Here is a 27,111-nt window from a genome sequence, read left to right as displayed (position 1 = left end):
TTCCTCCCAGTGCCACCCGCCTCCCCGTTGCCTGTCTGGTCATACCAAGACTTCTTTTATTATAAATTTATATATGTTTTTGGTGTTTCTATATAAACAGATATTGTTGTTTAGATTTGTATTTGGATTGGCATATATTGTTCTTGTGAGGTCGGTATTCACCTGTTCGCTTCGAAGGCACGTAAAAAATGGTGAAACTAACGTCAGCACGCCGGCGAGGACTTCTTATTGCCACAATGACGTCAGATGGAGTGGCGTGCGGAGCCATGCAATTGTGACGTCCTTGTCAACGTGGGGAGCTAGGAAGAACATTTTCATTGAATGCTGGCGCATTGGGAGAATTCATAAGGTGAGGAATCCACAGGTAGCTACTGCATCCACCAGAAAAAGCGTTACCGAAGGTAAGTAACTTGTTCTTTAGGGGCATACAGGGGGCAGAGGGCAGTAGCCAATGGCTACTGTCCCTGAGGGTAGATACACCCTTCATGTGCCTACTCTCTTTGGGGAAGGGGGCACAAACCTAACCCTATTGGTCCCTGTCCTCCAGTCCAAGATGGAGGATTCTGCAGGAAGGGGGTCACCTCAGCTCTGGACACCTTAGGGGTGGTCATAGCTGGGGTGGTCACATTTCCCTGTTTTCCCTAATATTCCTGCCGGTCTTGCCACCAAAAATGGGGCTTTGTCTGGGGGGGCAGACATCTCCATTAGCTGGAGTGCCCTGGGGAACTGTAACCTGAGGCTTGAGCCTTTCAGGCTCACCTCCAAGTGTTACAGTTCCTGCAGGGGGGAGGTGTGAAGCACCTCCACCCAGGACAGGCTTTGCTTCTGAACACCGAGAACACAAAGGCTCTCACCCCATGTGGTCAGAAACGTGTCTGAAAATGGTAGGCTGGCATTGACTTGTCAGTCCTGAACTAGAAGTTTGGCTAACATACAGGGGGCATCCCTAAGATGCCCCCTGGGTGCATTTTTCAATGAATCCCCCACTGGCATCAGTGGGGGTTTATTGTGCTCAGAAGTTTGATACCAAACTTCCCAGTATTCAGTGAACCTATTATGGAGCTGTGGAGTTCGTAATGACAAACTCCCAGACCACATACTCAATACGGCTACACTGCACTTACAATGTCTAAGAATGGACTTAGACACTGTTGGGGCATATTGCTCATGCAGATATGCCCTCACCTGTGGTATAGTGCACCCTGCCTTTGGCTGTAAGGCCTGCTAGGAGGGTGTCTAATCCATGCCACAGGTAGTGGTTTGTGGCCATGCCACCCTGAGAGGGGTGCCATGTCGACTTTGCCTTTTCCTCCCCACCAGCATGCACAAGCTGCAAAGGCAATGTACATGTGATTGGTGAGGGGGCCCCTAGGGTGGGATAATACATGCTGCATCCCTTGGGGACCTTCCCTGGCCACCGGGCCCTTGCTTTCATGGGGACCTTTTACAAGGGACTTAACTGTGTGCCATAGGTGTGCCAATTGTGAAAACGAAAGTACAGATTTTGGAAAAGAACACTGGTTCTGGGGCCTGGTTAGCATGATCCCAGCATACTTTTAATCAAAGTTGGCATAAGCATTAGGCAAAAAGCGTGTGGGGGTAACCACGTCAACAGTGGCACTTTCCTACATCTGGTCTCTGGCAGAATCTGGACTCCACATCAACTTGCTAGAGCTTTTATTAATCTGACTGGCATTGAAAGCCTGTCTACCCTCCATCCTGGGAAGGCTAGTGCAGGTGTTCAGGACAACAACACTGCCATGTGTTACTGAAACACAGAGGGCTGGGGTCTTAGATCTTTTGTCAAGAGGCCCTGCATCTCTGGACATGGCTGGAACATCAGGACATATCCCTGGTGGTTCAGCACCTGGTGGGATCACTGAATGCCGGGGCAGACAAACTCAACTGAAGATGCCTAGTGGATCATGAAAGGCATCACCACTTGGAGGTGGCTCAAGGTCTCTTTTAGCAGTGGGGAGAGCCTTGGTTAGATCTGTTTGCCTCCACCGAGAACGTGCAGTCAGCAGTTTCGCGCACCTGAGTTTCCAAGGCGACTCTTTCTCCAAGACACTTTTCATTTTGAGTGGAGTGCAAGCCCCTAGTACGCCTTTCCATCCATACCACTCCTGCTTAGAGTTCTCAAGAAGATCAAGAATGACGGGGCCCAAGTGATCCTTGTGGTTCTGGACTTGGCACAGAGAGTTCGATATCTTGAGCTAGTGAGCATGGCATTCGATCCTCCGATCAGGCTGCCCATTCAGGAAGATCCTCTGTTGCAGCAGAAGAGTAGGTTTCCCCGCCCGAACCTTTCCAATCTCTGACTTCTTGAGTGGAGTTTGAGCAGGGGCAGTTGACAGCTTTCGACCTTCCTCCTGAAGTCAGTGATGTAATCTTGACAGCCAGGCATCTCTCCACCAAGACAGTATATGCCTTATGTTGGAAACAAATTGGGGCATGATATGCAGAAAAACAAGATGATTCCCTTTCTGCTCCCCTTTCCCAGGTTCTGCTTTTGTTCTTTCTCTTTCCCAGCAGGGCTGTGCTCTGGGCACTCTCAAGGGCTACCTTTCTGCTATATCTGATTTTCTGCATTTGCCTGACCAGCCACCCCTCTTCAAGCCCCCTGTTGTAAATAGATTTCCAAAAGGTCTTATACATTTCTTTACCCGTTCACCATTTATCATGCCTCAGTGGGACCTTAAACTTGTGCTAACATTCTTGATGTGTGCTCCCTTCAAGCCTATCCATAATTGTCCCCTCAGGCTCCATCACCTTGCCTTCTTTTTACACTCCTCTGCATCATTCTAAAGAAGAGGAGCGACTCCACCATCTTGATTAAACAAAAGGGTTTCAGGTGGACGACCAACTCTACGTGGGAAATGTCGGAGCGAAGCAAAGATGTGCGATACAGAAGCCGACCATCTCCAGATGGGTTGTACTCTGCATTAAGATCTACGCACTGTCCAAACAGCAATTTCCTGAGGGCTTGCAAGCTCATTGCACCAGAGCTAAAGATGCAACCACTCAGTTAGCATACAGAGTTCTGGTCCTGGATATCTGCAAGGCAGCAATCTGGATTTCTTTGCACGTGTTCACAAAGCACTACTGCCTAGATAGTCAGGCCCATAGGGATGGGCTATTCCCAATGTTCGGTCATGCAGGACTTTCTTGTTTGAAATTGGTCCGAAGATTCACCTCTTGGGATGGTATTGCTTAGGTATCTAATCTAAGGTAGGAATCTGCAACTTGAAGTCTCTATTAGATGAACAAGTTACTTACTTTCAGTAACTCCTTATTTGTTAGAGTCTATATCTAGCTGCAGATTCCTTATTGACCCACCCATGCTCCCTGCCCTGCGAACGGATTTGTAGGGACAGAGCTACTTCCGTTTCAGGGTCCTAGTTTTCCACACCAGTGGTCAGCATTCTCCATGGCTCAACGCTTCTGGTGTGGAAAGTTGTGAAAAGAAACTGATGACAGCGCACCTGGTTGACACCTGTTAGGTGCCTAGTACAGCACTTCCAGCACAGGCGATGCCAACGACCCACGCAGAGCCGAATGACAACACCCCCCGGTGCACAGGGGTACTGCTCGGAAAAAATCTTCTGGATCCAGTCTGACACCAGAGGAAATTCGAAGGTAAGGAATCTGCAGCTAGATAGAGGCTTTACCAGATAAGGTGTTACTGAATGTAAATAACATACTTTTTTCTCATGCATTAGTAGAGTGATTACAGAGATTTGGTGATACTACTCACTTCTTTTTAAGCACTTCTGTAGTCCGGAAGAAAGGCAACTGAAAATTAACAGTTATTGTCAATTTACTTAACTTCCTACTGATATTTTAAATTATGAACTGCTATTATAAACTTCAGGTGGATGTGTGTAACACAATCATTTTTAACAGAGTGAATTACTGCTGCTAATAAACCTCTTGTTGTTTCCTTCCGAATAGCCGCTAGCATCCATCTAGCATACTCTGAATACTGTGACCAGGTTGATTCATTCCTATAGAGGTCTAGAATAACAGTAACTTTGGGGGTTCCTCTGTTGTCAATATACATTTACACAGGTAACCATAAGGGTAAACGGTTGCTTTATATCTAGCAAATGTATACATCCACTGCAGGATTTATGCTGTATCATTTACCAAACTGGCATATAATGGGGCATGTAAGCGTCAGTAAATGTGAGCAAGTTTCATATTAAAATTGCCCTTACTTCAAACTGAATTTCTAAAAGCAAAGACAATACAGTGCAATATGTGAAAGATATTCACCAACCTTACCATATCTACTTTAATATAACTGAACGCCTCAGTCGCCACACTGTATTAAAAGCTGAAATCCTTACGGGTTGTAGAAAGGTTAAGCCATAAATGCCATTCATTTCCAGTTGCAATACATGATTAGATGAAAAGGTGCCTGTTCAACAAACAGATATGAAGAGCAGCGTGGAGGGATAAATTCAGCTGTGGCGCATATGTTACTGTTACTCCCTAAGTTTTCTAAACAAGCTCTATGACAGACAGCTGAGCACCAGGGCCATCGCAATTTGCTGGCCTGAAAAAATATTCTTCGCCTTATTTGTATTTAGGACATGCATCAGCCACTTACACTCATAAGGTTCAGTCGAATGTGTTTTTCATAAAATCATCAGTACGGTTTTGATACTGAATTGCATACTTTTTCCTCCATGTTACCAGCAATTTGCTTCTTCCTGGAAGGTTTTTAAAGGGAATGAACGGAAACTTTTCAGTACTCACATTTCAGTACTCAAACAGTGCTTTATCTCCAGGAACTCGTTTTTTGACAAGCTTTTATGTTAAGGCAAGAATCATGATTAACTGTCCGTATTCTTGGTACTATTTAAAATATACAGATCTTTGAAAAATTCAAAGAGCTGGGCAGGCGGTATTACACATCAACCATTTATGTGATGGAATGTATTGTATTGAACTCCATATAACATGGAGTTTGGGTGGGTGAAGCTGGCAGAGCTTATTGGACCGCGAATTAACTGAGTTGTGCAGGATGGAAAACTGTGTATAACAATGAAGAAATTGAGTTTACATTCTGACTGTTTTCCCTTTTAGGTGTTGGGGTTCAACACCCGTCAGCGCAAAGCCTTCCTTAATGCGGTCATGAGGTGGGGAATGCCTCCCCAGGATGCCTTTTCTTCACAGTGGCTTGTGCGAGACCTGCGTGGCAAGGCAGAGAAAGAATTCAAGTGGGTTTTCTTCTATATGGACTTGTTTAAAAAAAAAAAAATTGCACTGTCATTTGAGACAGACTCAGAAAGCAAAACATGTTGCCATGGCACTGCAATTAATTGTGTACCTTGACCAGTTCGAATTGGGACAAAAAAGCACACAATATAAAATAGAGGCCCTCATTTACGGATCATGCCCGTTAATGAAGTATTGCTTGGTTAGAATGAGGGTGATAGTTTTAGGAGATCTTTATTATAAAAAAACAACCTTTTAGAGCTTGTATTGCCAGTAAAATTGGTCAGAGCTGAAAACTCCATTATTCCACCGAACATGCACTCCACAATATCTCCGAGTCCCCTCCTATCCATTACAATGTATAGCTCCTGCTCATTTGCAAGTGAAACAAAGAGAATCACTGGCATTTTTTCATCTTTATTAGTCCACATACAAACATTATCCATACACATTTTTAGCACATTTGTTTACCATTTTATTGGTTTCTTTCTGTCAAATAACTTTAGGAACCTTCATATCTGGTGGTGCAGTGCACTGCATAGACAATTGGAAAGAAGACAGAGAAGTGAAACCCATACTCCTTTCAAATGAGACTAGAAAAATTAACAAAGCTAGAAAATGTATTTATCACCAACTTAATAGAAAAGAAAGCAAAACAATTGAAAAATATAATATCTTGGATGTCATATCATATCTCCCTTCCCAAGACAGGAACAACTAAGATACTGATTGGTTACACAAAGGTACAATGAGTCCCCCTTCCACATGCCCCCCCTCATCACATGACTAAACACTATATACTACACCCATCAGGATAATTGTATATCACTAGATGCAGACTCAACCAAAGAGATTAGTTCAGTCACAGCAGACATTTTATATATAGATTAAAACACTGTGAAATATTTCTAACACGATTATTAATAACCACCAGAATCTGTGTACATCCAGATGAAAGCAACAAATGATGAGCTTAAACTTTGTATACAAAATGGATAATTGTTGAAAAAGTGGCTGGAGAGAAGAGAGGCAGACTGGGTAAAATTAATATTGCTTTATGTGTCTTATCTCCCCTTCCAATGATTTACTCAGTAGATTTGTGTGAATAAGAATGAATGACAGTGATAGTATTTCAGTTTTTGTGTTGTGATAAAAGAATGGTGATGCGTTTGGCGACGAAGAGTGAAGTGAGCTGCAAACAGATGTAACAACAGAGTCAAAAGGCAGAGCTTTGCTGAAAAAGGCAAAAGAGAGAAAAGGGAGCTGAAGGGTAGATTTTGAGTTCTTGCAATATGCATTCCACAGCATTGTCTGAGGTTTGTTTAGCACTGTACTTAACAGGTGTTTTTATTCTGTGCTTCAGTTTTCTAAGAAAGATGAATAGTTGAGTTGACCTCGTTGGGAATTAAGCTTGTAGGTTGTACTAAAGCACCCTGACAGAGTGCATATAAATCACTTTCTCTTCCAGGGGAATCCTCATCAAAGTCATAAACATTGAATATTCCCGCCCTTGTGCGGGGACCCCGGAGCATATATATATAAAATACATACATATTATCATGTGTAAAACAGCAATGCAGGCTATAATCATAAATAGGCTAAAATGCTTTATTTCTATGCAAGTTTTTTTTTTTTTTTTTTTTTTTTATATTATAAAATCACAAATAGATCATAAATATCTACCTAAGCCCCAAAAACTGGACTTAGGGAAGTAAACAGCAGTAAATATCAGAGAAAAATAGAAAAAACCACATTGAAAAACAATGAAGCATTCTTAGCCAATAGGCTGCATGCAGGTTAACACAGGAGAACCATAAAAACTTTGGCACCGTGCCTTTAAGACCCTGAGCACCTCCAGTATCCCACCATGCCTCAGGGGTGAAGGGAAGGTGACAGTTGGTTCACAGTTAGGTCAGTTCTTTTTTCCGGCTTCTTCTGAGAGGATCCTGGAGCATTGAGCTCTCAGTTTTTCTGAGTTTTCCTCAGAAAAATTCTTTAAAAAAGCGTTTTTTCACTTTTCACTCGACAAGTAACATCTTTGTCTGAGCTAGGAAGGTTTTTTCTGACAGAAAAATGCCATCTCTTTTTGTAAAATGTCCCTCTTGTGGGAAGAAGAAAGCCCAGTCAGACCCACACTCTCTGTGTATTGTCTGCCTGCCACAGAGTCACTGTCCTGACACCTGCAAGTATTGTAAGAACATGTCAAGCAGGACTCTCAAAGACAGAGAGAAGATCAGGCTACATGGGCTTCAGGAGAGGAAAAAGTCAACATCCTCTTCACTTCCCAGACCTACAGCAGAAGGAATGGCCCGATCGACGTCGACAGGTAGGATTGTACCTGTTTGTTCTCCATCGACGTCATCGGCACCACCGTCTCACCGGCATAGATCGCCGTCGACGGCGACCAGAGCGACGTCGAGGGACAAAACGTCGAAGCATGGACACAGGGGTACATCTCCGTCGACGGCAGGCCGCCGTTCGGCGTCGAGTCATCTCCGGCGCTCCCGTTCGCCGTTGAGAACGTCTCACCCCTTGGCGTCGAAGGACACGACACCAAAAACACCTCGACGGCATGAACATCCGCCGTCGACCACTCGCCACTCAACGTCGAGACACACGACGGCGAGTAGGTCCAGGTCCCGCGATAGGCGATCGGCGTCAAGACATTCGACGTCAAGGCCTTCGACGTCAAGACCTTCGACGTCGAGAACAGACCAGCCATCGCAACCTTCGACGTCGAGGATGCAATCGACGTCGACACAACCTTCAGCTGTGTCACAGGCAGTAGAGCCAGCGGACAAAGCTCCCTCCCCGGTGGTCTCTATAAGGAGTGCATCATCCCATTCCAGAGCATCGGGGCATGTTTCTCCCATCACAGCATCCCCGGACTCACAATACTCGAGGATGTATTCTCCTACTGCCTCATTACCGAGAACGCCATCGCCTACAGCTAGAGCAGGACGGGCTCGTTCTGCTTCTCGTCAGCCGACCACAAGACCTGCACACTCTGCTACAGCCTCTCGGAGCAGGTCCCGTTCCCGAAGGAGAACCAGGTCACGAACACCACGCAGAAGATCACCTTCTTGGTCTTCTTCAGGATCGTCTGTGGGGCGCTACTCCCCCACACTCACAGATTCTCCACCTGCTAGGATTTCCCCGGTGGATGATATCACCACTTTTAATGAGGTTCTTCTAAGGGGAGCGCAGAAGCTAAATATTGAGGTACCGGAGCCGGCCACCTCATCCTCAGTTATCTTTGAGACCCTACAACACAGATCAGTCTCGAGAAAACTGCTGCCACTAGTACCGGGTTTGCTGCAACCGACTATGGACACTTTTCTGTCTCCAGCCACTCTCAAGTCTGCCCCGGCTAGGATTCAAAAGAAATACAAAGCTCCGGAACAAGATCCTTTATTCCTGCGGAAGGATCCGCCACCGGACTCTGTGATCTTAGCCGCAGCCAGAAAAACACACTCTGTGGCATCATCTTCCACAGTCCCCCCGGATAAGGAGAGCAGACACTTAGACTCTCTGGGGAGAAAGATGTGCGGTACGGCGGCATCTGCTATGAAGGTCTCCAGCGCCTCAGCACTTCTGGGCAGATATGACCGCTCTCTGTGGGACTCACTCCACAGATTTACAGAAAAGTTGCCCAGGGAAGATAGACAGGACTTCCAGGAAATCTTGCAGGAAGGGGGCCTAGTATCTAACCAGGTCATCAGCGCGGCGGCGGACGGGGCGGATTTGGCTGCGCATGGGTATGCGCACGGAATCTGCGCTAGGAGGTCTTCCTGGCTACGGCTCACGGGTCTGAAACAGGAAGCACAGCAGCGCATTTTGAACCTCCCATTCAGCGGGAGTTCGTTGTTCGGTACCCACGCGGATGAAGAGATGGCCCGAATGAAAACGGAAGTCGACACGATGAGGGCAGTGGGCCTGGAACGTAAAAAAGACTTCAGGCGGAGGTACAGGCCGTATGACAGACGACCATTCCAGCAGAGGGTTCAAACCCCTCACTGGTCTCAGAGGCCACAACAACGACAGGGACGTCCCCTGTTTCAGGCACGCAGACCCACAAGAGACAGAGGGTCAAGTAGACCTCAACAGTCTACAGCAAAGACACCATCAAAGCAATGAGGCATTGCTTCCCTCAACACTGTGCACCACTCCAGTGGGGGGAAGTGTTACGCATCATCTTCGCGAGTGGCACTCAATCACAAAAGACAAATGGGTGCTCAATATTGTCGAACATGGCTATTCTCTCCTTTTCAAAAAACCTCCTCCACACTTGCCGCCAGCAAGGTGTTTTCCTTCTCATCTCAGCCTGCTACGCAAGGAAGTTCTCGCACTCCTACAAAAGAAAGCTGTAGAAAAGGTTCCTCCGGCACAAAAAGGAAAAGGGGTGTACTCCCGTTACTTTCTGGTGGCGAAAAAAGGTCAACAGGGCCTCTTCAGACCAATTCTGGACTTACGGCTCCTGAACAAGTACATAAGAAAACAAAAGTTCAGGATGCTAGCCCTTCACCAGATTGTCCCGCAACTGCATCAGGGAGACTGGATGTGCTCCATCGACCTACAGGATGCATATTTTCACATCCCAATAGCAACCAAACATCGGAAATTTTTACGTTTTCAGATAGCGTCACAGCACTACCAATTCAGAGTCCTTCCATTCGGCCTGAAGTCTGCACCCCGAGTCTTTTCAAAATGTGTAGCAGTGGTAGCGGCACACCTTCGAAGACAAAAAATATTCGTCTACCCCTACCTGGACGACTGGCTAGTGAAGGCCTCATCTCCGGATCAGGCGAGAAAACATCGAGATATCGTTCTAAGAACTTTCGAGTCTCTAGGTCTTCAAATCAACCACGACAAGTCAACCTTGATTCCAACACAAAACCTCCACTACCTGGGAGCGATACTAAACACAGAGCTCCAAAGAGTGTATCCTTCGGAGGAACGACTTTTATCAATCCACAGGAAGTGTCAACATCTATTAACAGCCGATGCACCTACAGCTCGTCAGGTGACATCGCTTCTGGGCTCCATGGCTTCATGCATCTTCATTGTCCCGAATGCCAGGCTACGCATGAGGCCCCTTCAGGAGGCATTAGAGAACAATTGGAGCCAAAAGACTGGTCACTGGGAGGACAGAGTTCGACTACCAGCAGTGGCTTTTCAATCACTACAATGGTGGATGCACAGACCTCACCTGTCGATAGGTTCTCCGTTTCACCAGACAATTCCAGTCGACACTCTGGTAACGGATGCGTCTCTTCAGGGTTGGGGTGCTCATCTGGGTTCCTTCCAAGCTCAGGGTCTGTGGTCCGACAAGGAAAAGAACTATCACATAAATCTACTGGAACTCAGAGCAGTCCATCTGGCTCTCAAATCTTTCTCTCCATTGGTTCAGGGGAAATCTATCCTAATTCAGACAGACAATACAACCACAATGTATTACCTGAACAAACAGGGGGGAACAAGATCACTACCTCTGTCTCGAGAATCCCAAACGATATGGCATTGGCTCCTGGCCAGGGGAATGTCCATCACAGCGGTACACCTGCCAGGTCAGCAAAACGTAGAGGCAGATTTCCTGAGCAGACATCTGGAAGACGCGCACGACTGGGTGCTACACGACGAAGTCGTCGAGGACATCTTCGGTCAATGGGGTCGACCTCAGTTGGATCTCTTTGCAGACGAAACAAACAAGAAATGCCCAGACTTCGCGTCCAGGTTCTGCCGTCCGGGATCTCAAGGGAATGCCCTGTTGATCAACTGGTCAGGGACATTTCTCTACGCCTTTCCACCGATTCCCCTCATACCGGCAGTAATCAACAAATTTTACAACTCCAGAACCAGAATGATTCTGATAGCGCCACAATGGCCCCGCCAATTCTGGTACACGGACCTACTCAACTTATCGGAAAGACCTCACAGGAGGTTGCCGTGCAGACCGGATCTCCTGAGCAGAATGGAAGGCAGAATCCTACATCCCAACCTTCCCTCTCTGAGCTTGACAGCATGGCTCCTGAATTCCTACAGTATGGGCACCTAGGGCTCTCACAGGAGTGCATGAGCATCTTGAAAGAGTCAAAACGACCTTCCACGCGGCGTTCTTACGCTTTTAAGTGGAAGAGATTTTACATCTGGTGCTCTCAACAAGGTATAAATCCCATACGAGCTCAGGAGGACGTCATACTATCCTATTTACTTCATCTGGCGAAGTCTGGTCTGCAGGTATCTTCTATTAAGGTTCATTTGTCTGCAATTACAGCGTATCGTAAGTCGCCTTCTCAGGAATCCTTCTTTACGATACCTGTAGTCAAGGATTTTTTAGAAGGCTTGAAAAAGGTTTTTTCCTCCCATTCGGAGACCTTCTCCTCCATGGGAACTGAATGTAGTCCTGTCAAAACTTATGGGCCCTCCCTTTGAACCTATCCACAAGGCCTCTTTACAGCACCTTACGTGGAAGACGGCTTTTTTGGTGGCCATTACTTCAGCGAGGAGGGTCAGCGAAATTCAGGCTCTGTCTTGCAGTGAACCGTACACGGTTTTTCACGATAATAGAGTGGTTCTGCGAACTCACCCATCTTTCCTTCCGAAGGTGGTGTCAGAATTCCATATCAATCAGACTATATCTTTACCGACGTTCTTTCCCAAGCCGGAGACTCCGGCTGAGAAAGCATTGCATTCTTTAGACTTAAAAAGAGTGCTGAAATTCTATTTGGACAAAACAAAACCGATTAGACATTCTAACCATTTGTTTCTGAATTATGGTCATTTAAGAACAGGAGAGGCAGCGTCTAAACGAACTATATCAAGATGGATTGTGTCTTGTATTGTTAACACTTACCAACTGGCTAATAAGCAATTACTGGCTAGGCCAAAAGCGCATTCCACAAGGGGAAAAGCGGCTACTGCTGCCCTCCTTAACAATGTACCAATTTCCGAGATTTGTAAGGCTGCTACATGGAAGTCTGTGCATACCTTTACTAAGCATTACTGTTTAGACTCGGATGCAAGAGCGGATGCCCAGGTGGGGCAGGCCTCTCTTAGAAATCTATTTGCATGAATATGTATTCTTTCCTGCACTTCTTTCGGACAGTCCGCAGAGTTTAGGGATGGGCTTGCTAATCTATTCAATGTTTATGACTATTGATGAGGATCCCCTGGAAGAGAAGGATTAGTTACTTACCTGTAAATCCTAGTTCTCTTCCAGGGGTATCCTCATCAAAGTCATAAACAACCCACCCTCCTCCCCGGACTTAAGTCTCCTAGAAGTGCAGGACAGATTATTTTTCTGATCAGTTACACAGATTGTCACCGTAAAAAAGTACTGACCTAACTGTGAACCAACTGTCACCTTCCCTTCACCCCTGAGGCATGGTGGGATACTGGAGGTGCTCAGGGTCTTAAAGGCACGGTGCCAAAGTTTTTATGGTTCTCCTGTGTTAACCTGCATGCAGCCTATTGGCTAAGAATGCTTCATTGTTTTTCAATGTGGTTTTTTCTATTTTTCTCTGATATTTACTGCTGTTTACTTCCCTAAGTCCAGTTTTTGGGGCTTAGGTAGATATTTATGATCTATTTGTGATTTTATAATATAAAAAAAAAAAAAAAAAAAAAAAAACTTGCATAGAAATAAAGCATTTTAGCCTATTTATGATTATAGCCTGCATTGCTGTTTTACACATGATAATATGTATGTATTTTATATATATATGCTCCGGGGTCCCCGCACAAGGGCGGGAATATTCAATGTTTATGACTTTGATGAGGATACCCCTGGAAGAGAACTAGGATTTACAGGTAAGTAACTAATCCTTACTGTCTCAACCATTACACTGTGGGCTACAGTCACTTTCAGTTTAACTCATTTTGTTGGAAGTGGGTTTAATTAATTATTTTTTTTCCAACAAATTAGTACACAATCAAATATTGATCTTTGACTAACCCTAAATACCTTCTTTGTGTGCCCATGTTTGAATAGTTCAAGTTTATTCTTGATGCATAATTAATAAAAATCAATACATCAATACATCACATCATTCTATAAAAATAAATATACGATACAAGATATCAGTTTTACATTCTAAAATATATATGATAAAAAGCATGCCAGAACTTCTTATTATCTAAAAGGGGTTTCCGCACACCTGTGCAGAGATTTTATATATTAGTTGTGCTCTAACATTAGAAGTTTTCGTGATACCAAGCGTAGAAACTTCGAAAATTTGGCATTTAAAACAATGTCCAGGGGTTTGAGGCAGGCAATCACTGCTTGCCGACAAGACCATATGCCCCTCTGAATAAATAATGACTTCAATAAAAGTTTGCGTTCAGTTCTTAAAATGTTACAAATACTAACTAAATTATTTATATCTTCATGTCCGTTACCGCATGGCCTACACTGTGGGTTTTTTGGAGAGCGTTCCTATGGGACTAGGTGGGCGTTGCCCGGAATAATCCCAAATCTATATTTGATAAAAAGGTCTTTGTCTGTCTTGGACCACCCTGCCTCCAGGTACGGCTGAAGCTTTAAAAATTTGTAATCATTAATGATCTTCCAAGAATGCGATCTAGTAGCCAGTAAATCCTTGTCTATGATTAGTGATCTTTTTTTTACAATCCGATTTAAATTAAAAAAAAAAGAAATGTAAGAGATATTTGAATCCCATAACTCCACTGCCCCTAGGTCGATTAATGCCTGGTCTAGGTACCGGCGCCCAGTGGCTGCGGTGTTTGAGCTGATCTCTTTCCAAAGAGCACGACAGAGCGGATTTTCCTTTGCCAGCTGTAACTGTTTCCAGGCTTTGATGTAGCCGGCTTTTCTGTCTATGCTTTGGTCTACGTAACCAAACTCCAGCCTAATTTGTGCTAATGAGGTGTGTCCCGGTAGCTGAAATAGGAACCTAAAGACTTTTCCAATTATTTTATTTAGGATAGTAGCGTCTTGACCACACAGAGCTTTGCTTCCATATCCTAAAGTTGGAATTAGTTTGGCTGCAATGACTTTAAGCAGGGGCCGATAACTGGGGCCGGTGAGGATTTTTTTTAAAGTTTGGAAAGCGAATAATAGCACATGACTTTTTCTATATAACTCCTGTATAAGGAAATGCCTCCTTGGCATGGTTACCCCCCGACTTTTTGCCTTTGCTGATGCCAAGTTATGATTTGAAAGTGTGCTGAGGCCTGCTAACCAGGCCCCAGCACCAGTGTTCTTTCCCTAACCTGTACCTTTGTCTCCACAATTGGCACACCCTGGCATCCAGGTAAGTCCCTTGTAACTGGTACCCCTTGTACCAAGGGCCCTGATGTCAGGGAAGGTCTCTAAGGGCTGCAGCATGTCTTATGCCACCCTGGGGACCCATCACTCAGCACAGACACACTGCTTGCTAGCCTGTGTGTGCTGGTGGGGAGAAAATGACTAAGTCGACATGGCACTCCCCTCAGGGTGCCATGCCAACCTCACTTTGCCCATGGCATAGATAAGTCACCCCTCTAGCAGGCCTTACAGCCCTAAGGCAGGGTGCACTATACCATAGGTGAGGGCATAGGTGCATGAGCACTATGCCCCTACAGTGTCTAAGCAAAACCTTAGACATTGTAAGTGCAGGGTAGCCATAAGAGTATATGGTCTGGGAGTCTGTCATACACGAACTCCACAGCACCATAATGGCTACACTGAAAACTGGGAAGTTTGGTATCAAACTTCTCAGCACAATAATTGCACAATAATTGTAAAATATACCCAGAGGGCATCTTAGAGATGCCCCCTGAAAACATACCCAACTTCCAGTGTGGGCTGACTAGTTTTACCAGCCTGCCACACACCAGACATGTTGCTGGCCACATGGAGAGTGCCTTTGTCTTTGCAGGAACTGTAATACCTGGCGGTGAGCCTCAAAGGCTCACCCCCTTTGTTACAGCGCCACAGGGCATCCCAGCTAGTGGAGATGCCCATCCCCTCCGGCCACGGCCCCACTTTTGGCAGCAAGGCCGGAGGAGATAATGAGAAAAACAAGGAGGAGTCACTGGCCAGTCAGGAGAACCCCTAAGGTGTCCTGAGCTGAGGAGACTCTGACTTTTAGAAATCCTCCATCTTGCAGATGGAGGATTCCCCCAAAAGGATTAGGGATGTACACCCTACCCTCAGGGAGGAGGCACAAAGAGGGTGTAGCCACCCTCAGGACTAGTAGCCATTGGCTACTAACCCCCCAGACCCAAACACCCCCCTAAATTCAGTATTTAGGGGCTCCCCAGAACCTAGGAAACCAGATTCCTGCAACCTGAAGACGAAGAAGGACTGCTGACCTAAAGCCCTGCAGACAAGATGGAGAAACCAACTGCTTTGGCCCCAGCCCTACCGGCCTGTCTCCCCACTTCGAGAAAAACTGCAACAACGACGCGTCCCCCAGGGTCCCGCGACCTCTGAAGCCTCAGAGGACCACCCTGCATATAAAAGGACCAAGAACTCCTGAGGACAGCGGCCCTGTTCCACAAAGACTGCAACTTTGCAACAAAGAAGCAACTTTTAAAGACCACACGTTTCCCGCCGGAAGCGTGAGACTTTCCACTCTGCACCCTACGCCCCCGGCTCGACCTGTGGAGAAACAACACTACAAGGAGGACTCCCCGGCGACTGCGAGCCAGTGAATAGCCAGAGTTGACCCCCCTGAGTCCCACAGCGACGCCTGCAGAGGGAATACAGAGGATCCCCCTGACCGCGACTGCCTGCTTCAAAGAACCCGTCACCTGGTAAAGACACTGCACCCACAGCCCTCAGGACCTGAAGGATCCAACCTCCAGTGCAGAAGCGACCCTCAGGTGGCCCTCTCCCTTGCCCAGGTGGTGGCTACCCCGAGGAGCCTCCGCCTTGCCTGCCTGCTTCGCTGAAGAGACCCCTGGGTCTCCCATTGAAACCAATTGCAAACCCGACGCCTGTTTGCACTCTGCACCGGCCGCCCCTGTGCTGCTGAGGGTGTACTTTTTGTGCTGACTTGTGTCCCCCCCCAGTGCCCTACAAAACCCCCTTGGTCTGCCCTCCGAAGTCGCGGGTACTTAACTGCTGGCAGACTGGAACCGGGCACCCCCTTCTCCATTGAAGCCTATGCGTTTTGGGCACCACTTTGACCTCTGCACCTGACCGGCCTTGAGCTGCTGGTGTGGGAACTTTGGGGTTGCCCTGAATACCCAACGGTGGGCTACCTTGGACCCAACTTTGAACCCTGTAGGTGGTTTACTTACCTGCAAAACTAACCAATACTTACTTCCACGAGGAACTGTTGAAAATTGCACTGTCTAGTTTTAAAATAGCTTATTGCCATTTTTGTTAAAACTGTATATGCTATTTTGCTGATTCAAAGTTCCTAAAGTACCTAAGTGAAATACCTTTCATTTGAAGTATTACTTGTAAATCTTGAACCTGTGGTTCTTAAAATAATCAGATATTTTTCTATACAAAAACCTATTGGCCTGGAATTGTCTTTGAGTGTGTGTTTCCTCATTTATTGCTTGTGTGTGTACAACAAATGCTTAACACCACCCTCTGATAAGCCTACTGCTCGACCACACAACCAAAAATTAGAGCATTAGAATTATCTCTTTTTGCCACTATCTTACCTCTAACGGGAACCCTTGGACTCTGTGCATGCTATTTCTTACTTTGAAATAGTACATACAGAGCCAACTTCCTACATCCTGTATCTGATAGAGATTTCTAGCTGTAGCTTCCTTACCTTAGAATGCCTTGGCGTCAGCTTTGAATCCAGAGTTTTTTCTGAGCAGTACCTGGCGCACGTCAACCAGTTCCGCCTGCGTCCTCAGCATCGTTGGAGCCGTCTATGACATCACGTTGTCTATAGAGACGCCGTCTCGGCGCGCGTACGTCAGTTCTTTCCCTTCCGCGCCGGTTAAACGCAGTTTTGGAAAGAGCTACCCTGCTTCAATGGTTTATCAACGCTTTTTTGACTGTTTGGTGTCATGTCTTCGAGAAAGACAGGATTCAAGCCGTGTGGTGCGTGTCATCGCACCATGTCGGTGACGGATCCGCACCGAGTTTGTCTTTGGTGCCTGGAGAAGAACCACGATTCCACCTCGTGCTCTGACTGTCGGGCCATGGCGCCGAAGGCCTTGAGGGAGAGATCCCCTAAGCTTCTTGCGGCTCGACATTCGTCTTCGGTCGGCGCGACTCCGCGGAGGTCACGGTCCCGCAGTAGGAGGAGGTTGCGGCACCGCTCCCAGAGCCCCAAGTCCTCTTCCTCGCATTCGAGGTCATCCGAAGGTAAGAGGCACAAGATGAAGAAGAAGTCCAAGCGGACTTTGGCTTCGCCACGCCTGTCGGCCGACGAGGCCCCTAGGAAACGTCAATGTTCCGAGCGCGGTTCTGCAGAGCCGTCGCCAGGGTGGACTCCGCGTCTTCCCCCCTTTCCGGGGACCGGATCGACCCCCGCTCAGATAAAAGAATTCTACGAGGCCAAGTGTCTCGTTTTTGAGTGGGCTGCACCCTCGGGTGGGTCTTTGGGCCCCACGGCGTCAGCAGGGGCCCCTTCAGATTAGACGCCGGCAGCTTCAGCCACGGCGCCGTTGGGGACCCCAGGATCCGATACCGGATCCGGACCTGCGCCAGTCTCTCACAGTCGGCATCCTTCGGTGCCGGGTCCGACGTCGACGATTCCGCCACCGGCGCCCACCAGTGGCAGCCCCATCCTTATTCCGGATGATCTGAAGCCAGAGCGACAATTCCGCCCAGATCATTGTCTGAGCATTATTTAGAACAGCCAGATGCAGGAGAGGAATGGTAGGGGTCTGAGGACCCTTTAGAATCTGGATTGCAACAGGACTGGTATGAGGATCTAGGGGAGGCCAGTGGACTGGAGACGTCTCCAGATACTGGTATGCTTTCTCCTCCTAATGTGGCTACGGAGAAGGGTGCTTCTTTCGCTATGGTGGTGCGTAGGGCAGCTGAGGTCTTGGACCTAGATTTGCCTACAGTGCCAGTCAGGACTAATATCCTGACAGAAGTGCTTCAGCCGGGGGTGTCAACATCGGAGCCGTTGTTGCCCTTCAATGAGGCTCTTACAAACGTCCTTCTGGGTATGTGGTCCAAACCCAGCACAGGGGCTCCTGTGAATAGGACGGTCGGCCGCCGCCATAGACCCGCTCCCAGCGACCCTAGTTTCCTGACACAACACCCCACTCCTGAGAGCTTGGTTGTCCAAGCCTCTACTTCCTGTGGTGCCTTCCCTTCCGCTCCCCCGGATAGCGAATCCAAGAGGCTGGATCAGCTTGGGAAGAAGATGTTTTCTTCCACCAGCCTGGCATTGAGGTCCATAAACACCTCTTGTCTATTGGGCCGTTATTCCCATACTTTATGGGATAGGGTGGCGCAAGTGCTGCCCCAGGTCCCGGAGGGCATACGGGACACTCTCACCTAGGCTGTAAAGGATGGGAGCGATGCAGCCAAGTTTACGATCCGATGTGGCTTGGACACGACCAAGTCGCTGGGCAGAGTGATTTCATCGTTAGTGGCCCTGCGTCGCCACGCCTGGCTACGTTCTACTGGTTTTTCAGGGGATGTCCAGTCCAACTTGATGGACATGCCCTTTGATGGCTCTCGCCTTTTTGGCGAAAAGGTAGACTCCGTGCTTGAGAGGTTCAAGGATTCTCGAGCCACGGCTAGATCCTTGGGCCTTTCAGCGCCGGCATGACAGCAGTCTGTCTTTCGCCCCTTTCGAGGCTTTGGAAGGGGCGTGGTGCCACGCCAGCCACAGTTTAGCCACTGTCCTCAGGCTTCACAGCATCCCGGAGGAGGACGTGGTCGTGGTACCATTAGACCCAGAGGGTCTGGCCAGAGGTCGGCTGCCACACAGCCCCCCTCCACTGCGCCCAAGCCCTCCTAGTGTGGTTCTGCGGGATCATGTCCGTCCAGGTGGAGGGAGGATTCGTTTTCATCTACCTCACTGGCTTTCCATCACCACAGGCAAGTGGGTCCTGCAGATCATACGGAAGGGCTACTCCCTTCCCTTCCAGTCTTTCCCTCCTTCTATCCCTCCGACAAAGGAATGGCTGATGGAGGACCATCTAGCTTTGCTCCTCAAGGAAGTTACAGCTCTCTTGGCCAAGGGAGCCATAGAAAGAGTCCCGATATCAGAAGTAGGCAGTGGTTGTTATTCCCGCTACTTTCTGATTCCCAAAAAGAACAAAGGTCTTTGCCCTATCTTGGATTTAAGGGACGTCAATCTCTTCCTCAAGAAGGAGAAATTCAAGATGCTCAGTCTTGCTCAGGTTTTGTCTGCCCTAGACCAAGGAGACTGGATGGTAGCGTTGGATTTGCAGGATGCATATTTCCATATTCCTATCCTGCCAGCCCACAGGCGTTACCTGCGGTTCAAGGTGGGCCACGAGCACTTTCAGTTTACTGTGCTTCCTTTCGGTCTCACCAGTGCCCCTCGGGTGTTCACAAAGGTGATGGTGGTGGTGGCAGCTTATTTGCGCAGGTCAGGGATTTCAGTCTTCCCCTACCTAGACGATTGGCTGTTGAAGGCTCCTACGCCCCAGGCCCTCGTCACCCACCTCCAGACGACGGCGGACCTCTTGCATTCGCAGGGGTTCATTATAAATGTGCCAAGTCACACCTGACTCCCTCTCAGAAGCTCACTTTCATCGGAGCTGTTCTGGACACAGTGCCGTATCGGGCTTATCCTCCCGATCAGCGGGTTCAGAATATGCAGGTTATGATTCCGATGTTTTGGCCTCTATCCTGGATCTCGGTGAGACAGACTCTGAGGCTGCTGGGACTCATGGCTTCCTGTATCCTGTTGGTCAAGCATGCCAGATGGTGCATGAGGGCTCAGCAGTGGGACCTGAAGTTCCAGTGGGCACAGCATCAGGGAAATCTTACCGACGTGGTTCAGATCTCGGAGGGGACTGCAAAAGATCTGCAGTGGTGGTTAGTGAACTGCGAGTGGGTCAAGGGCAGACCCCTCTCCCTTCCCCAACCAGATCTAACGGTAGTGACAGATGCGTCACTTCTGGGATGGGGCGGCCATCTGGGGGAGGTTTAGATCAGAGGTCACCTACATTGGTGGATCAGCGGTGGTTTACAAGAGTTTGCATTTGCTGGACTACTCAGCCAATACCCGATCACACGACTAAATTCCAAAAATTGTCATTAGAAACTGATTTTTGAAATTTGAGCTATTTTTCTACATTTTTAAAAGTCCTGCTAGGGCCTTGTGTTAGTCCCTGTTAGCATTTCTTTTAGAGTTTAAAAGTTTTGTAAAAGTTTGAATTAAGTTCTAGAGATTCTTAAAAAGTATTCCAACTTTTAGAAACATAATTTCTACTACAGAAGAGTTAGTGATGGAACTCAACCTCACCCCTTACCTGCATCTTAGGATGTCTGAGTTAAGGTCTCTCTGTAAAATCAAAAAGATAAAAAGTGGTTCAAACCCTACCAAAGTACAGCTCCAGGAGCTTTTGGCAGAGTTTGCTAAAAACAACCCCTCTGACGATGGCCTCACAGAGGGGGACACTAGTGAGTTGGAGGAACTCCCACCACCAACCCTAGATAGGGAGACCCGGGTTCCTCCAACCCTGACTCCAGATGTGATAGTCAGAGATGCTGCTTCTCTCACAGGAGAGTCCAGCAACTCTGGAAGCATTGAGGAAAGCCTTGATGAAGATGACCTCCTGCTAGCCAGGTTGGCCAAAAGAGTGGCTTTGGAAAGACAGATCCTAGCCATAATAAGGGGAAGACAAGAGATGGGCCTAGGTCCCATCAATGGTGGCAGCAAAATAAATAGGGTCAGAGATTCTCCTGACATGTTGAAAATCCCTAAAGGGATTGTAACTAAATATGAAGATGGTGATGACATCACCAAATGGTTCACAGCTTTTGAGAGGGCTTGTGCAACCAGAAAAGTAAACAAATCTCACTGGGGTGCTCTCCTTTGCGAAATGTTCACTGGAAAGTGTAGGGATAGACTCCTCACACTCTCTGGAAAAGATGCAGAATCCTATGACCTCATGAAGGCTACCCTGATTGAGGGCTTTGGATTCTCAACTGAGGAGTACAGGATTAGGTTCAGGGGGGCTCAAAAATCCTCGAGCCAGACCTGGGTTGATTTTGTTGACTACTCAGTTAAAACACTGGATGGTTGGATTCATGGCAGTGGTGTAAATGATTATGATGGGCTGTACAATTTATTTGTGAAAGAACACCTGTTAAGTAATTGTTTCAATGATAAACTGCATCAGCATCTGGTAGACCTAGGACCAATTTCTCCTCAAGAATTGGTAAAGAAGGCGGACCATTGGGTCAAGACTAGGGTGACCAAGACTTCCACAGGGGGTGACCAAAAGAAAGGGGGCACAAAGACTCCCCAGGGGAAGAGTGTTGAGACATCCAAGGGAAAAAGTAAAGAGTCTTCTACAGGGCCCCAAAAACCTGCTCAGGAGGTAGGGTCCAAAGCCTCTTCACAATCCAATTTTGGGTACAAGGGTAAAACCTTTGATCCCAAGAAGGTCTGGTGTCGTAGCTGTAATCAGCAGGGACACCAAACTGGAGACAAGGCCTGTCCCAAGAAAGGTTCCACTTCAAACTCTACTCCAGCTAACACTGGAATAGCCAGTCTCCAGGTGGGATCAACAGTGTGCCCAGAGCAAATCAGGGTTCACACTGAAGCTACATTAATCTCTGAGGGTGGGGTGGACTTAGCCACACTGGCTGCCTGGCCCCCTAATATGCAAAAATACAGGCAGAAACTCTTAATTAATGGGTCTAGTGTAGAAGGCCTGATGGATACAGGTGCCAGTGTCACCATGGTGACAGAGAAACTGGTTTCCCCTGGTCAATACCTGGCTGGACAAACATATCCAGTCATATCCAGTCACCAACGCTGACAATCAGACTAAAGTACATCCCATGGCTATGGTAACTTTAGAGTGGGGAAGGGTCAATGGCCTGAAACAGGTGGTGATCTCCTCAAATATCCATGTAGACTGTTTGCTTGGAAATGACCTGGAGTCCTCAGCATGGGCTGAGATAGAACTCAAAACCCATGCAGCCATGCTGGGTATCCCTGAACTGGTGTGTGTCAAGACAAGGGCACAGTGCAAGGCTCAGGGTGACAAAGTGGTGTTGGAGCCTGGAAAAAGGGCCCAACCCTCCAAGAGAAAAGGAAAAAAGACTGGGGAACCAGCTTCAACACAACAAGAGAAAGAGAACCTCTCTTCCCAGGAAGAAGTTCTGCCCTCTGAGGGAACTGAGCCCATGGAGTTAGAACCTTATCAGGTTGAACTCTTAGGCCCAGAGGGACCCACAGTTGTGTAAGGGGCAAGGAACCTGTCCCTCTCTTGAAGGCCTTAGGCAGCAAGCTGCTGAAGAAACAAAAGTAAAAATCACTGGAACACATAGTCTATTGCGAAGATGGACTCCTCTACACTGAGGCAAGATATCCCAAACCTGGTGCCACTAGGAGAGTAGTAGTGCCTCAGGAGTTTAGGAAGTTCATTCTGACCTTAGCTCATGATATTCCTCTTGCTGGGCATTTGGGACAAACCAAGACTTGGGAAAAGTTAGTTAACCATTTCTATTGGCCCAACATGTCCCAGAAGGTAAAGGAGTTTTGTGTCTCCTGTGCCACCTGTCAAGTCAGTGGTAAGACAGGTGGACACCCAAAGGCCCCCCTCATTCCACTTCCAGTGGTGGGGGTCCCCTTTGAAAGAGTGGGTGTGGACATAGTGGGTCCACTTGAACCTCCCACAGCCTCAGGGAACCAATACATACTAGTAGTAGTGGATCATGCTACTAGATACCCTGAAGCAATTCCCCTTAGGTCCACTACTGCCCCTGCAGTAGCTGAAGCACTCATTGATATCTTTACCAGAGTGGGATTTCCCAAGGAGGTGGTGTCTGACAGAGGTACCAACTTCATGTCAGCATACCTGAAGAATATGTGGAATGAGTGTGGGGTGACTTACAAATTCACCACACCATACCATCCACAAACCAATGGACTTGTAGAAAGGTTTAACAAGACATTGAAAGGCATGATCATGGGGCTCCCTGAAAAACTGAAAAGGAGATGGGATGTCCTCTTGCCATGTCTGCTTTTTGCCTACAGAGAGGTGCCTCAGAAGGGAGTAGAGTTTCCCCCTTTGAACTTTTGTTTGGCCATCCTGTAAGGGGACCACTAGCTCTTGTAAAGGAAGGCTGGGAGAGACCTCTTTATGAGCCTAAACAAGATATAGTGGACTATGTACTAGGCCTACGTTCCAGGATGGCAGAGTACATGGAAAAGGCAAGCAAAAACCTTGAGGCCAGCCAACAACTCCAGAAGATGTGGTTTGACCAAAAGGCTGCTATGGTTGAATTTCAGCCAGGGCAGAAAGTCTGGGTTCTTGAGCTGTGGCTTCCAGGGAACTTCAGGACAGATGGAGTGGCCCTTACCCAGTGCTAGGAAGAGTCAGGTCACCTACATGGTAGACCTAGGCACTAGCAGGACCCCCAAAAGGGTGATCCATGTGAACCGCCTCAAACTCTTTCATGACAGGGCAGATGTGAATCTGTTGATGGTAACAGATGAGGACCAGGAAGCGGAGAGTGAACCTCTCCCTGATCTCCTCTCCACAGACCCTAAAGATGGCTCAGTTGATGGAGTGATCTATTCAGACACCCTCTCTGGCCAACAGCAATCTGACTGTAAGAAGGTCTTACAACAGCTTGCTGAGCTCTTTTCCCTAACCCCTGGTCAGACACACCTGTGTACCCATGATGTCGACACAGGAGACAGCAGGCCTGTCAAAAACAACATTTTCAGACAGTCTGACCAAGTTAAGGAAAGCATCAAGGTGGAAGTCCACAAGATGCTGGAATTGGGAGTCATTGAGCACTCTGACAGCCCCTGGGCTAGCCCAGTGGTCTTAGTCCCCAAACCTCACACCAAAGATGGAAAGAGAGAGATGAGGTTTTGTGTGGACTACAGAGGACTTAATTCTGTCACCAAGACAGATGCCAATCCCATTCCAAGGGCAGATTAATTGATTGACAAACTAGGTGCTGCCAGATACTTAAGTACCTTTGACTTGACATCAGGGTACTGGCAAATCAAAATGGCACCAGGAGCAAAAGAAAAGACAGCATTCTCCACACCTGATGGGCACTATCACTTTACTGTTATGCCCTTTGGTTTAAAGAATGCCCCTGCCACCTTCCAAAGGTTGGTGAATCAAGTCCTTGCTGGCTTGGAGTCCTTTAGTGCAGCTTATCTGGACGATATTGCTGTCTTTAGCTCCAGCTGGCAGGATCACCTGGTCCACCTGAAGAAGGTTTTGAAGGCCCTGCAAGCAGCAGGCCTCTCTATCTCTCTATCAAGGCATCCAAATGTCAGATAGGGCAGGGAACAGTGGATTACTTGGGACACCTTGTAGGTGGAGGCCAAGTTCAGCCACTTCAGTACCAAGATCCAGACTATTCTGGACTGGGCATCTCCAAAAACCCAGACTCAAGTCAGGGCATTCCTTGGCTTGACTGGGTACTACAGGAGGTTTGTGAAGGGATATGGATCAATAGTGACACCCCTCACAGAACTTACCTCCAAGAAAATGCCCAAGACGGTAAACTGGACTGTAGAATGCCAAAAGGCCTTTGACATCCTGAAACAAGCTATATGCATAGCACCAGTTCTAAAAGCTCCAGATTACTCCAAGCAGGTCATTGTGCAGACTGATGCCTCTGAACATGGGAATAGGGGCAGTTTTGTCCCAAACAAATGATGATGGCCTTAACCAGCCTGTTGCTTTCATTAGCAGGAGGTTACTCCCAGGGAGCAGCGTTGGAGTGCCATTGAGAGGGAGGCCTTTGCTGTGGTTTGGTCCCTGAAGAAGCTGAGACCATACCTCTGTGGTACTCACTTTGTAGTTCAAACTCACCACAGACCTCTCAGATGGCTAATGCAAATGAAAGGTGAAAATCCAAAACTGTTGAGGTGGTCCATCTCCCTACAGGGAATGGACTTTATAGTGGAACACATACCTGGGACTGCCCATGCCAATGCAGATGACCTTTCCAGGTTCTTCCACTTAGAAAATGAAGACTCTCTTGGGAAAGGTTAGTCTCATCCTCTTTCGTTTGGGGGGGGGGGGGGTTGTGTAAGGAAATGCCTCCTTGGCATGGTTACCCCCTGACTTTTTGCCTTTGCTGATGCCAAGTTATGATTTGAAAGTGTGCTGAGGCCTGCTATCCAGGCCCCAGCACCAGTGTTCTTTCCCTAACCTGTACCTTTGTTTCCACAATTGGCACACCCTGGCATCCAGGTAAATCCCTTGTAACTGGTACCCCTGGTACCAAGGGCCCTGATGCCAGGGAAGGTCTCTAAGGGCTGCAGCATGTTTTACGCCACCCTGGAGACCCCTCACTCAGCACAGACACACTGCTTGCCAGCTTGTGTGTGCTGGTAGGGAGAAAATGACTAAGTCGACATGGCACTCCCCTCAGGGTGCCATGCCAACCTCACACTGCCAATGGCATAGATAAGTCACCCCTCTAGCAGGCCTTACAGCCCTAAGGCAGGGTGCACTATACCATAGGTGAGGGCATAGGTGCATGAGCACTATGCTCCTACAGTGTCTAAGCAAAACCTTGTAAGTGCAGGGTAGCCATAAGAGTATATGGTCTGGGAGTCTGTCATACACGAACTCCACAGCACCATAATGGCTACACTGAAAACTGGGAAGTTTGGTATCAAACTTCTCAGCACAATAAATGCACACTGATGCCAGTGTACATTTTATTGTGAAATACACCCCAGAGGGCATCTTAGAGATGCCTCCTGAAAACATACCCGACTTCCATTGTGGGCTGACTAGTTTTACCAGCCTGCCACACACCAGACATGTTGCTGGCCACATGGGGAGAGTGCCTTTGTCACTCTGTGGCTAGTAACAAAGCCTGTACTGGGTGGAGGTGCTTCTCACCTCCCCCTGCAGGAACTGTAACACCTGGCGGTGAGCCTCAAAGGCTCACCCCCTTTGTTACAGCACCACATTGCACTCCAGCTAGTGGAGATGCCCGTCCCCTCCGGCCACGACCCCACTTTTGGCGGCAAGGCCGGAGGAGATAATGAGAAAAACAAGGAGGAGCCACTGGCCAGTCAGGACAGCCCTTAAGGTGTCCTGAACTGAGGTGACTGACTTTTAGAAATCCTCCATCTTGCAGATGGAGGATTCCCCAAATAGGATTAGGGATGTGCCCCCCTTCCCTCAGGGAGGAGGCTCAAAGAGGGTGTAGCCACCCTCCGGGCTAGTAGCCATTGGCTACTAACCCCCCAGACCTAAACACACCCCTATATCGAGTATTTAGGGGCTCCCAGAACCTAGGTAACTAGATTCCTGCAACCTAAGACGAAGAAGGACTGCTGAGCTGAAAAACCTGCAGAGAAGACGGAGACACCAACTGCTTTGGCCCCAGCTCTACCGGCCTGTCTCCCCACATCAAAAGAACTGCTACAGCGATGCGTTCCACAGGGTCCAGCGACCTCTGAAGCCTCAGAGGACTACCCTGCATCTGGAAGGACCAAGAACTCCAGAGGACAGCGGCTCTGCTCCAAGGAAGAAGCCACTTTGCAACAAAGAAGCAACTTTGAAAGAACATACGTTTCCCGCCGGAAGCATGAGACTTTGCACTCTGCACCCGACGCCCCCGGCTCGACTTGTGGAGAACCAACGCTACACGGAGGACTCCCTGGTGACTGCGAGCCCGTGAGTAGCCAGAGTTGACCCCCCCTAAGCCCCCACAGCGACGCCTGCAGAGGGAATCCAGAGGCTCCCCCTGACCTCGACTGCCTGCTTCTAAGAACCTGACGCCTGGTAAGGACACTGCAC

The 27,111-nt window shown here is 47.9% G+C and overlaps 1 protein-coding gene across 10 annotated transcripts in view; it reads left to right on the top strand.

Annotated features, from left to right (window-relative positions):
- CHD3 (chromodomain helicase DNA binding protein 3) overlaps positions 1–27,111 on the top strand; it is a 1,503,198-nt gene that overhangs the window by 1,099,430 nt on the left and 376,657 nt on the right. For all 10 annotated transcript variants that reach the window (XM_069218663.1, XM_069218665.1, XM_069218664.1 and 7 more), the window contains one exon: positions 5,095–5,228. In XM_069218663.1, the coding sequence (XP_069074764.1) occupies positions 5,095–5,228 (134 nt within the window). The remainder of the gene's footprint in view (positions 1–5,094; positions 5,229–27,111) is intronic.

This window comes from Pleurodeles waltl, chromosome 12 (genome assembly GCF_031143425.1).
Source record: "Pleurodeles waltl isolate 20211129_DDA chromosome 12, aPleWal1.hap1.20221129, whole genome shotgun sequence".
NCBI lineage: Eukaryota > Metazoa > Chordata > Amphibia > Caudata > Salamandridae > Pleurodeles > Pleurodeles waltl.
This window is presented reverse-complemented; position numbering and strand designations above follow the sequence as displayed.